This window comes from Oryctolagus cuniculus, chromosome 7 (genome assembly GCF_051225735.1).
Source record: "Oryctolagus cuniculus isolate XC-2025 breed Fujian yellow rabbit chromosome 7, ASM5122573v1, whole genome shotgun sequence".
Taxonomy (NCBI): domain Eukaryota; kingdom Metazoa; phylum Chordata; class Mammalia; order Lagomorpha; family Leporidae; genus Oryctolagus; species Oryctolagus cuniculus.
Window position 1 is genome coordinate 40,870,698 of NC_142873.1, and position 12,692 is coordinate 40,883,389.

At 38.9% G+C, this 12,692-nt stretch overlaps 1 protein-coding gene across 1 annotated transcript in view; it reads left to right on the top strand.

The window, feature by feature from the left end:
* Positions 1 to 12,692, top strand: part of SPTA1 (spectrin alpha, erythrocytic 1) — a 79,671-nt gene that overhangs the window by 45,258 nt on the left and 21,721 nt on the right. The window contains exons 27-38 of the mRNA XM_051858483.3: positions 553 to 734; positions 3,027 to 3,126; positions 3,237 to 3,434; positions 4,182 to 4,325; positions 4,858 to 4,961; positions 5,271 to 5,433; positions 5,695 to 5,826; positions 6,632 to 6,769; positions 6,953 to 7,057; positions 8,257 to 8,465; positions 9,642 to 9,762; positions 10,311 to 10,432. Of these exons, the coding sequence (XP_051714443.3) occupies positions 553 to 734; positions 3,027 to 3,126; positions 3,237 to 3,434; positions 4,182 to 4,325; positions 4,858 to 4,961; positions 5,271 to 5,433; positions 5,695 to 5,826; positions 6,632 to 6,769; positions 6,953 to 7,057; positions 8,257 to 8,465; positions 9,642 to 9,762; positions 10,311 to 10,432 (1,718 nt within the window). The remainder of the gene's footprint in view (positions 1 to 552; positions 735 to 3,026; positions 3,127 to 3,236; positions 3,435 to 4,181; positions 4,326 to 4,857; positions 4,962 to 5,270; positions 5,434 to 5,694; positions 5,827 to 6,631; positions 6,770 to 6,952; positions 7,058 to 8,256; positions 8,466 to 9,641; positions 9,763 to 10,310; positions 10,433 to 12,692) is intronic.

Sequence of the window (12,692 nt, forward strand, 5' to 3'; positions counted from 1 at the left end):
TGGGGCTCATCAGATAAACTAGAGGCATCCAATAGCTTGGCATTATCATGAAGAACAAAAAGAAGTACAGGAGATGTCTATATCAGAAAAGTTCTCCCATGAAGAATCAAGATCTTTGAGTTCTCTAAATGATGTTGCTTTTTTATTTACAAAATCTGTTTTAATTTTTATTATTAATTTAAAACTTACAAAACAAAAATGTTGAGCTAGTAACACAGGTTCCCATACATCCCTCACCCCATTTCCCTTATTGACATCTCAAATTTATGTGTTTGTCACAATTAGTGGAGCACATTCAGCTTCCACTAATAACAGTCACTTAATCACCATTCCCTGTAACCTTACTAATTTGAAAAAAATATTATGATGTCAATTTTGACTATTGCAGAAATATGTCATGTGGACTAAAATGTTTATATCATTGTGTAAAATATTAGAGTATGTTTCTATATCAGTTGTGTCTATTTAGGGAGATGAACAAGACTCAGAACTCTTTTGCTGAGATTCACGTAAGATTTGAGTCTGATTATCAGAGCTCTCATACATCTCCAGGTAGTCATCCTGGGGGAGACAGCACAGCGGCTCTGCGAATCCCACCCTGATGCCACTGAGGATTTGCAGAGACAGCGGACAGAGCTGAATGAGGCCTGGGACAACCTGCAGGGGCTAACAGAGGACCGCAAGGAGAGCCTGAACGAGGCCCAGAAATTCTACATGTTCCTCAACAAGGCCAGGTAACACTTAAAAGCAGAATCTTGCTGGGTGAGGACAGTAAGTCCCATGTCTGGCCTCTGAGTAAGTTCCATGTCCTCCCTCTAGGGACAATCTGAGTGCAGCAGGTTTACATTTCTGTATTTGGAAGGCATGAGTGTGTTCCAAGTCCCATCTCTAGCAAGATACAAAGAGTTCAGGTTCAATACTTAAAGCCACAAAGTTTAGAAGTTTGAAGGAATATGAGGCTATCTAGGCCAATTAAGTAAATTTCTGTAACTTTTATATTATACATAAAGTGTGGGTTACAGGAGTTTTCATTCTACTGGAGATGCAGAGAAGAAAAGAGATAACCAGCGTAGAATAGACTATGTCTCAGAACATACTTCCTAACAAACAGCAGGTTACAGTTCATAGGTAGAGAGAACAGATGATGCATTATTAAGTAACTTGGAATTTTGCTGGGCCTTATCAGTCAGGATTTTAACATGAGGGAGAGCTATTTATGTCGGTGGAACTATGATAACAAAGACACACAGATGAGAAAGATACAGAATAAACAGCCATAACCAGAGCATGAGTTTTGAATGTTGAGAGGAGGGCTGGGAAAGAAGTAGTAGAAATGTTGGAATTAAATCCTACAAAATTTTCAATGTCTTGTCAGAATTTCAAACCAAAATTCACCTCAAAATACATATTGTGTGTGATTATTTCCATATCATGTCCTATAACATAAATTTGCTGGGAGGAGGATTTAGAAAGAAGAGCCCAGAAATAGTTCAAAATGCAATTCGTTTGAAGAAAAAGAAGGAGGATTTTGGCAAATGATTGTACTTACTCTTGGCAATACTCTCATGAATTTAACACCTTTATAAATTTGTACTTGTTCACATAGTACGATTAAACAGCATTCGTACTCATTTCTCAGCAACATATATAAACATACAAGTCTGTATGAATCCAGGTCAAATGATGCTCCTTGTACTTTATAAATCACTACTAATTAGTGTTGCAGAAATAATGCTCCCAGTCTCAGAAATATTACCACCTCATTCTATCTCTTCATGGGATTTTGCTTTCAGTCTTGTATTTATTTATTTTTAAATATTTATTTATTTATTTGAAAGGCAGAGTTAAAGAGACAGGAGAGACAGAGAGATCTTCCAACTGCTGACATCCATGGCCAGGTCTGAGCCAGGCCAAAGCTGGGAGTGAGAAGCTTTATCTGAGTTTTCCACATGGATGCAGGGGCCAAGTACTTGGGCCATCCTCCACTGCTTTTCCAGGCACATTAGCTGGGAGATCGATCAGAAGTGGAGCAGACAGGACTCAAACTGGCATCTGTATGGGATGCCTGCATTGCAGGCAGCAGCTTATCCCACTACATCACAAGGCCGACTCCACTATCAGTCTTTTTATTAATTATTAGTGTCTATATTCTTTTTATCTCAATCTAAACTGTGAGCTTTAGAGAGTATAGGTTTGTATTTTCCACAATGTTTGTTATTAAATAAGTACTTTATAAAACCTAGTAACTTGAGCAGATGAATGCATTAGTTCACAAAAAGTAGACTTCTTTTCCCTGGAGCTAAGGATTCCTACTTAGCAAATAAGAGTAAATACATTCGTCATGAAAACATTTAACCATCATGGAACTTTCAAATTAATGCATTCACATTTGTCCTCTGGGAGGATATACTTTAGCTTGCTTTGTCTAACGCTTGACCATTTGAGAGGGGAAACATGTCCTGATTTCATCAACAGTGTGTGTGTGTGTGCGTGTGTGTGTGTGAGAGAGAGAGAGAGAGAGAGAGGAGTATGCAGATCTGTTTCTATTAATGAGTAAGAGAAAAGATACAACTTCCCAGAGACTCCACAATAACGTCTATTTTTTAACCTCAGAAATCACTTAAAGGGAATCAGTACTATCAGAAATAATAGAATATATACTGTTCCAGAATTCCCAATGTCTGCATTCTAGTCCAGATGTCTGCTTTTGATTATATCACATTGGCATGACTTACATTCTCCAAACTGACTTTTTATCTCCAGTATGGAAACAAACAAATCCTCAGTTTTTAATAGGATTATTTTACATAATTGAAAGAGATGATTTAAATGAACAGGGTCTCAATGCAAGGAATTGTTATCATTAAGTGATACAGCAAAAATTCCAACCTAAGATCTCTGAAGCATAGAAAGCTAGATAGAAGGTGTTATTCTGGAATTGTGTTTCGAGGGGGAAAAGTCATGGAATAGATAGCCTTGTAATAAGTTAAAAGGCTTTTTGTCAATCCCAATGTGTATTTCTCAAGGGACCTTCAGAATTGGATCTTGGGCATTAGTGCCATGGTCTCATCACAGGAACTGGCCGAGGACTTAACTGGCACAGAGTTTTTGCTTGAGCGACACGAGGTATGGTTACAAGAGCCATAGTTGCTGATCATTTGACTTCAAAATCTCCCCTCATTGTAAAACTTTCAATAGAATTGGCCTTACTTGTTTCTTTCCCCCTTTTACCACAGGAGCATCATGCTGAAATGGAGGCAGAGGCCCCCACATTCCAGGCTTTAGAAGATTTTGGTGCAGAACTTATAGACAGTGGGCATCGTGCTAGCCCTGAGATAGAAGAAAAACTTAAAGCTGTCCGACTGGAGAGAGATGATTTAGAGAAGGCCTGGGAACAACGTAAGAAGATCCTAGACCAATGCCTGGAGTTGCAGGTAGAGCAAATTCCCTAACCTTAAGCAAGTTTGGTCTTTGTCTATTCTTTGTATGCTTTACATAGATAACTCACTACTGTTTTCTTGTTGTAAACACAGAACACCCCTTGTCTATCTGGCACTGTACTCTCTGATTTATAGATTGATTATTGCCATGTTGCATTCATCCTTGTACAAAGAGCAAAAAATGTTGAAGTCAGTCCTGGATATGAAGTGGGGTGATTATTATTGATTGAATTTATTGTGGACCTACTGTGTGCAGGGCCTGGTTCCACAAACACAAGGACTATAGTGTAACTTTTCTGAAGTAGTAAAATTAGATGTGTAGTTCAGATCATTCTGGTACAATGAGATGAATATTAATAAAATTAAATCTATGAGTGCTTTGAGACTAAATAGGAAGGACTGATTAGAACTTTTGCGGGAAGGGAGTAGCATTGTCACAGGTTACCCTGAAAGATGATGTCTAACAGAGTCTTAAAGAAATAATCATCCAGTATTCACCAGGGATGCGTAGGGTAAACAGCAATCTGACAGCTGGACATAGCTTATATACAATCATAAATGTGTGTTCAGGAAAGAATAGTCATTCCATTGCAGCTCAGATTCATTGTATGAATGTTTCTTGGAATAAAATAAGCATCTCTTTTAGGATCTTTTGTATTAATATCAAGAGATAGAGTAAGAAAATCTCCTCTGTACTCCTTGAATAAATATACCATTTGACTCTGATTTCATTCCAAATAGTTGTTCCATGGGGACTGTGATAAGGTTGAGAGCTGGATGGTGGCACGTGAGAATATTCTGAAATCAGAAGACTTGAGTTCCTTAGAGAGTCTGGAGGCGTTGATGAAGAAGCGTGATGATTTGGACAAAACAATTGCTGCCCAGGTAACAGCGGTTAAGATAACAGTTCTATTAATAACCATTAGTGATAATAGCAAAAATGCTACATATGTATATGCTTTCATGATCTATAAGTATCTTGACATATTGATCTTACAGAAAACTCAGGGGCATGCAGGTGAGCTTAATTCTTGGCACTATATTACTCAAATTACTTGTAGCAGCTGTACTTTCCTACTCTAACGCCATTGTTCTGAAACCCAAGTTTTAGGATTGAAAAATGGGCTTATGTGTTATCTAGTTCAATGTCCCACCCAATGCGAGATTCACCCTCTACAGCAGTCATGGGAAGGACCTATACCACACAAGCATCTCATCTCAATATGATTGTTAGTTGCTTCACTTCTTGTCCAGCTGAAATCAACCTCTCTGTAAGGTGTTTAATCTTTGGTCCTGAATGTATCACCTGAAACTTTAAAGGATATCTCTATATCTCTGTTCCAGTCTAGGAAGGAGTTGGGGGTTGCAAAAAGGCCTAATGTCCAGTTGTCTGGCTCTTTTCTTTTCCTCTGTACAGGAAGAAAAGATCACTCAGCTAGAACATTTTGCTGGGAGACTCATAGCTGATGATCACTATGCCAAGGAGGAGATTGCTGCACGGCTGCAACAATTGCTAGACAGGTTTGACCTTCAGCTACAGGAAAATGTATCTTTGCTAGCATTGCTGTGAGGATTACACTCTGAGTTCTCATTCTTTCCAGATGCTTAAAACTATCTGGACATCTTAGGGAACTTTTGATCCAGATTTATAGAATGAGAGGCATTGAATATACCTTAGAAATTACCTGGCTTGAACATTGCATTTTAAATCACAGAAGAGTGAGACTGTCTAAGAGGAAAAGGGACATGTTGGCAAATGGGAAACTTTATTTAGCTTCAGAGCAGGGGGAAAGAGTGGAGGGTAAAAAGTAATCCAAATCTCTCTTCCAGATGGAAGGCTCTCAAAGATCAGCTGATTGCTGAACGGACAAAACTTGGAGACTATGCTGATCTAAAACAATTCTATCATGATCTTGAAGAGCTGAAAGAATGGATCAGTGAGATGCTGCCCATTGCCTGTGATGAATCCTACAAAGACCCCACCAACATTCAGGCAAGTTGAAACTAGGAATTTAAAAATAATTTGTAATTCACAGATTGTTGGTGGTACGGTCATTCCCTTATACTGAACTCTCCATTACTGCTGAAGCCACTGTGCCTGCCCTGAGGGATTTCTGAGTCTAATGTGGAGCAGATCCTTCAGAAGTCACCATCACCTTGGTTATGACAGCACCAGCACTCTTCTCTTTAAAGATAACTTACCTCATTTTGATCCCCTAAGTGAGAGGTAATTTAGTTTCTGTTTTTCCTTCAGAGGAAATACCTAAAACACCAGACCTTTGAAAACGAGGTCAACGGACGAGCCGAGCAAGTAGAAGGAGTCATTAACCTGGGAAACTCCCTGATTGAACGGAGGGCATGTGATGGCAATGAAGAGACAGTGAAGGTAAGGGCTCTGCTTGAGGTGAGTTTTGGAATGCAAAGGAGCAGGAAGAGAAGGATTTCATTCTGTCAATGTTCAATAGAAAGGAGCTGTAGAATCCATACTGTGGTCATTTTCCTTCTGTGGTACAAGAAAGAAATCAACATTAAAAAATTACACAGACTGTATTTGTCCCGGCATACTCAGTACCTAGAACTCCAAGAAAGCTTGCTATTAGTCCCTAACCCTTATCATGCTTATTTAACATGTTTTTAATCCTTTTTGCCCAGAGTTTTTTTTTAAAGATTTATTTATTTACTTGAAAGACAGAAGTACAAATAAAGCTAGAAAGAGATGATGATTTTTCCATCAGCCCAGGGCTGATTCACTGTCTAAATAGCTTACAGCAGCCAGAGCCATCTTAGCCCATGTTGGGCCTGTCTTCTGCTACTTCCCCAGGCATTTTAGCAGGGGCCTGGATCAGAAGAGGAGCAACTGGGACTTGAACCAGCACCCTATGGGATGCAGGCATTACAGGCAGCTGCTTCACCTGCTGCACCACAACACTGGTCCCAAGCTCAGAATCTTTTGTCATGTGAATATCAGTCCCTGAAATCAGCTCAGGACCCTTTATTCAACCTTTCCCTTTTGTCCAACATCTCCTGTTATTTGTTCAGGTTAAGTACAATTGCCTTAAATGTATGATATTCAAGTTATCAGAAAATTTTCACTAATCCCTACCTCCAGAATCTCCTTACATTATCCTGTCAAGTAGTCACATGACCCAGGTTCCTGAAACCATACTGATTCCCCACATTCTTTGGTCTAGGAACAACTGGATGACCTGGAGAAGCAATGGGACCTCTTGCTCGAGAGGACGTTGGACAAAGGGCAGAAGCTGGATGAGGCTAGTCGCCAACAGAGGTTCAACACAGGCATCCGGGACTTTGAGTTCTGGCTCTCAGAGGTAATTGCACCTGGAAATGGTGGTGGCATGGGAATTTAATTAATAATTATTAAGTCAATAAATTTACATCAGGACACTTTCCTTGACCATCCTTGGGAAAAATTTGGGGGCAAAATGCTAATCTTATTTTCCTTAAAGAAAATTTTCATCTGTCAACTTTGTTGCTTATTTCTCCATTACCAGGCAGAGACATTGCTTGCCATGAAAGATCAAGCCAGGGACCTGGCTTCAGCTGGAAATCTTCTCAAGAAGCATCAGCTACTGGAAACAGAGATGTTGGCTCGAGAGGTAAATGGTGCTGGGGTTTAATTTCTCTGAGTGAACTGGAAATATTTCTACTTTCCTCCCACCTGTCTTAATGATGTCACTTGAGACTATAGCCTTGAAAATACACCTTAGTGTCCTGAATCAGCAAGTATTACTTTTAAAAGTTTAAGACTCAGGTAGAGAGAGAGAGAGAGAGAGAGAGAGAGAATCCATTGGATGAGTTCCTAAATGTCCTGAATATTCAGGGTTGGCCCAGGGCTGGCGTTACAGAAGGTAGCTGGGAACGGAATCCAGATCTCCCACATGGTGGCAAGAACTCAGCTACCTGAGCCATCAATTGCTGCCCCCCAAGGCCTGCGTTGGTGGGAAGCTAAGATTGGGGGCTGGATGTGGAATCAAATATAGACACTTGAATGTGAGATGCAGGCATCTTAACCGGTGTCTTAATCACTAAGCTGAATGTTCATCCTCGCAGCAATTATTTTAACCAGGTCAAATCTGTGGCTTTGCAGATTCATTTTAACAGTCACTGCTAAATCGATTTATATAGATTCTAAGACTCCAGGAGGTGGATTCTAAAAGCCATCTTTTTTTGTTGATATATGCATATAAATTCATCACTTCCCAAAGCTAGAAACCCTATGAATAATTCCATTTACATCTTAGTATCAACCGGAAATTGGTCCTGGACACAGTCATAGAAATGCTGGCAGGTGTTGATCATACTGTGAAATTTTTTAGTATTAGATTTATAATACAAGTATGTGTAGACAGGGCAAGAAGGTAAAGGCTTTACAGGTTTATGGCTTCAGGACTGGTCAATATTTTCTGTTATATAACTAGGAGAGTCGGTTATGGTGGGAATAGACACAGAAGATTCTGACTGTTCTGTGGCTGGCCTAAGAGTGTGACCAATAAAAGAGTTATTTTTGAACATTTCAATCAATTAATCAATATGTGATTGTCAAATTTGGTGCTGTGAAGAAAGACAGTCCCCCAAGTGTACAAGAGATTGCTCATCCAAATCTTGTTTTCTAGATGGCGAAAGAAGGCATAGAATATTCTGTGTGAGACACATAATATTATATAACGTGAAATTCACTATTTTTAAAAGCAATCTACTTGACCTTTTCTTTGAAACGGAACCAGTAGAGGTTAAGATCTGGGGTCTAGGTAATAACCATATGATATCATTCACCGAGCACACTTGAACTTTCTAGGATGCACTCAAGGACCTGAATAATTTGGCTCAAGATCTGCTGTCCAGTGGGACTTTCAATGTTGAACAGATTGTGGAGAAAATGAAAGATGTCAATGAGCGCTTTGGTGATGTCCAGATCTTGGCAGCTGCACACCATGAGAAACTGAAAGAAACCTATGCCTTGTTCCAGTTCTTCCAGGACCTAGATGATGAGGAATCTTGGATAGAGTGTGTACCACTAACTCACAATATACATATAATCAAGATAGCAATTGAATAGTCCACCAAACATGTTTCTGTTTATGCTGAAATGGATATTAATAATAGACGTTTGCCTTAGACTAAAGTTAATGTGACTTTTGTTTTCCCATATTCCCTCACTAAATGCAACAGAGGGAGACAAGTGTGGAGGTAATGAAGAACAGTTCACAAATATTCTGGGAACAAATTTAAGAAATCATATAGGTTTGTTCTAGATACTTCATAGAATGTATGATGTTCACAGAAATGTCAGGGCATTTATAACTTACCAGCTGACCAGTCATTGTCATTATTATTCCTATATCCAATTTATCTTCTGTGATGCCAAAGTAGATACCACAAAGGGAATGCTATGTAGTATTCACCGTGTTTCCATTGCTAATCCCATTTCTTTTGCAAAATATATGATTAGGAAAATAGCAAAATAAATTGTTTTGCCTAATTCTTATTTAATCTGCTTCATCATATTTTTATTCTACATATATGCTGATTCTTATGAATAACAAATGAATTAAAGGGAAACAGAGTGCTTAGGGCAACAAATAGGACATGTTGAAAGCCTTTTTAGAAGGCACATGATGTCATGATCTTGTCTATGAAGTCTTTGTGCTTCACAGTGATGTTCACATCTTTTATGCTTAGAACCATCCCAATAGGTGTGATCTCTACATTAGCCACTTTTGCCTCCCTTTTGGCTAAATTTATTATATATATTAATAGAAATAACAAAATCCTTGAAGTTCATATGTATTTTCACATTTTTTGAAAAGAGAAACATTAGTGTATATTCTTGAGCTTGAGCAAAGAAAAGATACATAGGTAGATAAGCAAAGGAATAAGTAGGAAGGCTGTTCTCGCAATGCATATGTTGGGTAACAGTATGCTATTTTAATTTGTATTGGCATAAGTTAAAATTTCTTTGCTGAAAATCTCTGTTGCTAATTACCTTGTTTTGGTTATTGGCACCTAGATGTTCTAGAACTCACCATATTTCCCACCCCCACACACACACTTTCTCTCTCTCACTCTCTCTCTCTCTCTCACATGCACACACATATATACATACACACTTAGTAAGCCATGCCTCCAAGATGATCTCACATGTCTAAACTTCGAATTTTTCATTTTGTTCATTGATCTCAGAGAGAAGTTAGTACGAGTGAGCTCCCAGGACTATGGAAGAGATCTACAAGGCGTTCAGAACTTACTGAAGAGGCACAAACGCTTAGAGGGGGAGCTGGTGGCACATGAACCTGCCATCCAGGTAGGATAAGAATATCACACCTGAAAAGATATAAAAATCTGATAGCAGTTGCTTAGAATTTACTTACATGTGAAAGTCCTGCAAAATATGAAAGTAGCATGTTGCAGTCACAGTTACACATCACACTCATTCTTTTCTCATTCACATTTTATCTCCTGTGAATATGAGAATTCTGAGCAGGAATCCATGCTCCTCCCTGGAAGGAGCAGTTCTAGTACTACTGGACAGTTTTTGACAATTAGCACTCAGGATGGAACATCTGAGAAAGCTGCTCTTGAGCCTCTTGAAAAGAAGGCAACTTGGTCTGACTTGGCAGCAGGGGTCCCCAGCACAAATGCTGAGATACTTGTGCGTATGTTTGGGGTAACTGAGAATGGTAGTTTCAGTGTGATTTTCTACATCCTCTCGGGATTCTCAGGACTACCCCATGTCCCATAGAGGTTATAAACAATCTAGAGAGTAAGAAGGACCAGATCCTTTGCCAAGGGACTATGGCTGAATGGGGAGAGAAGTGGGATAATGAGACATGGAGTGGGTGTATTCCTCAGAATGTGCTGGATATGGCAGAGGAACTGGAAGATAAGGCTGCTGTGGGGCAAGAGGAGATCCAGGAGCGGCTGGCTCAGTTTGTTCAACACTGGGAGGAGCTCCAAGAATTGGCCAAGGCTCGGTGAGTGGGGATTGAGGAAAAAATTTTCTTCTTGGATTTTGAATGTTAGCCTGGTTTGGGGAAGCTACTTCTGTGTCTGGTCAGCATTGACTGCTCTCCCCACTATCCATGTATCTTATAGTTCCCTGCTCAAATGCCAGTCCAAGTCTGCCCCACTGAAGTGATCATTGTCTCTCTCCTGAATATACCTCTCTTCTGACACTTGCATTTGTCTTTTGTCATGATTTTCTTACAAGTATTATGTTTTTTAAAACAGGACAAATTTAGTTTCTTTAAAAAGATATTAATATAAAGTGAATGGATTTCATGTATTTCCTAGTTACAATTCTAGGAAGATAATCATATTTCCCTCCTCCCCTCTCTCCTTCCCTCAATCTCCATCCTTCCATCTTTTCTTTTTTTAATTTTTGCAAAAAAATAATTTCAACCCACTCTATAGCCACAGGCTTAATGCACCACTAACCATAAAATTCAACAAATAAAAAGTAGAACAACCTTAGTTCCACAGGACTATAAATAAGAGCTAATAAAATCAAATCCTATACAGCTTTTGTAATCTATATTAACTGGCACATGTCAGAGAAAACATATGATATTTGTCTTGTTGAGACTGACTTATTTAAGCATAAGGGTTTCTAGCTGTATCCATTTTGTGGCAAAAGACAGGATTTTGTTTTTTATGGCTGAGTAGTATTACATAATGTATATATAACACATTGTCTTTATCCAATCATCAGTTGCTGGTCATATGGATTGATTTTATATATTAGTTATTATGAGTTGAGCTGCAATAAACATGGGGGTACACATAACTATTTCATATTCTGATTTCATACCTTTTGGGTAATTCCCAGCAGTGAGATGGCCAGGTCATATGGTGGATCTATTTTCAGATTTCTGGGGAATCTCCATAATTTTTTCCTTAGTGGTTATACTAGTTTACATTCCCACCAATAGTGTATTTTAGTACCTTTCACCTCACATCCTTGCCAGCACTTATTACTTTATGATTTTTAGATGATAGCCATTCTAACTGGGGTGAGGTGAAACCTCACTGTGGATTTTATATGCATTTGCTTGATGGCTAGTGGTCTGAGGATTTTTCATGTGTCTGTAGGGCATTTGTATTTCTTCTTTTGAAAAATGCCTGTTCATGTCCTTTTCCATTTCTTAATTAGATTACTTGTTTTGTTGTTGTTGAGTTTCTTGAGCTTTTTATGGATCTTGGATATTAATCTCTTACCAGGTTATTAGGCACACATAATTTTACTTTCACTGCCCAGGTTTAATATTATTGTAAATCCCTTAGTGATGAAATAATGGAGCAATATTTTTCTCTTCTACAACCATAAAGCCAATTTATATTCCATCGATATACTGCTAAGTCTAAAAATTTCCGTCTGTAATTCCATGCCTGTTGGCAATAGGAAGCCATCTTTTCCTCAGGAATAAAAGGAATCTCTGTAACTTTGTGATGCATTTATTATATAATAAATGAGGCATGGGGTCAGCCTCATGGTGCAGTAGATTAAGCTATTGCTTGGGATGCCTGAATACCATACTGGAGTACTTGAATTCAAGTCCCACCTCTGCATGTGGTATAGAGTCTTGCTAGCAATGTATATCCTGGAGGCAGAAAGTGACTTCCTAAGTACTTGGTACTCTGTCACTCATGTGGAAGACCGAGATGGAGTTCCTGACTCCTGCTTCCAACCTGGTATAGCCTCAGAGCTTGTCAGCGTTCAGAGAATGCACTAGTGAATGGAAAATCTCTATACTGTCTCAGTATCTTTCTGTTTCTGTCTCTCTGCCTTAAACATAATAAAATCAATAATTCCTTTAAAAATTGAAAATGGAAAGACAGAAAGAGATGCAAAAGGAGATAGAGATCTTCCATCCACAGCTTCATAACCTAAATATCACAGATTGAGTTTTGGGCTTCTGGTTTTATTCTGACTCAGCATTGGCTGTCACAGGCATTTGAGGAGTGAACCAGAGGATGAATGATTCTCTCTCTCTCTCTCGCTGTCTCTCTCTCTCTCTCCCTTTCTCTCTCTCTCCCTTTCTCTCTCTTTCCCTTTCTCTTTCTTCTCTCTCTCTCTCTCCCTCTCCCTCTCTCCCCTACCTGCTTTGACTTTCAAATAAATATAAATAAATAAATCTAAAAAAGAAAGAAGGCAGTCTTCAGAGTAAAAAGAGACTGCTTTACTGCTGATAGTCTATGGCTCTGAAGTCCTAGCATTTTGATTTGTTTGAACAG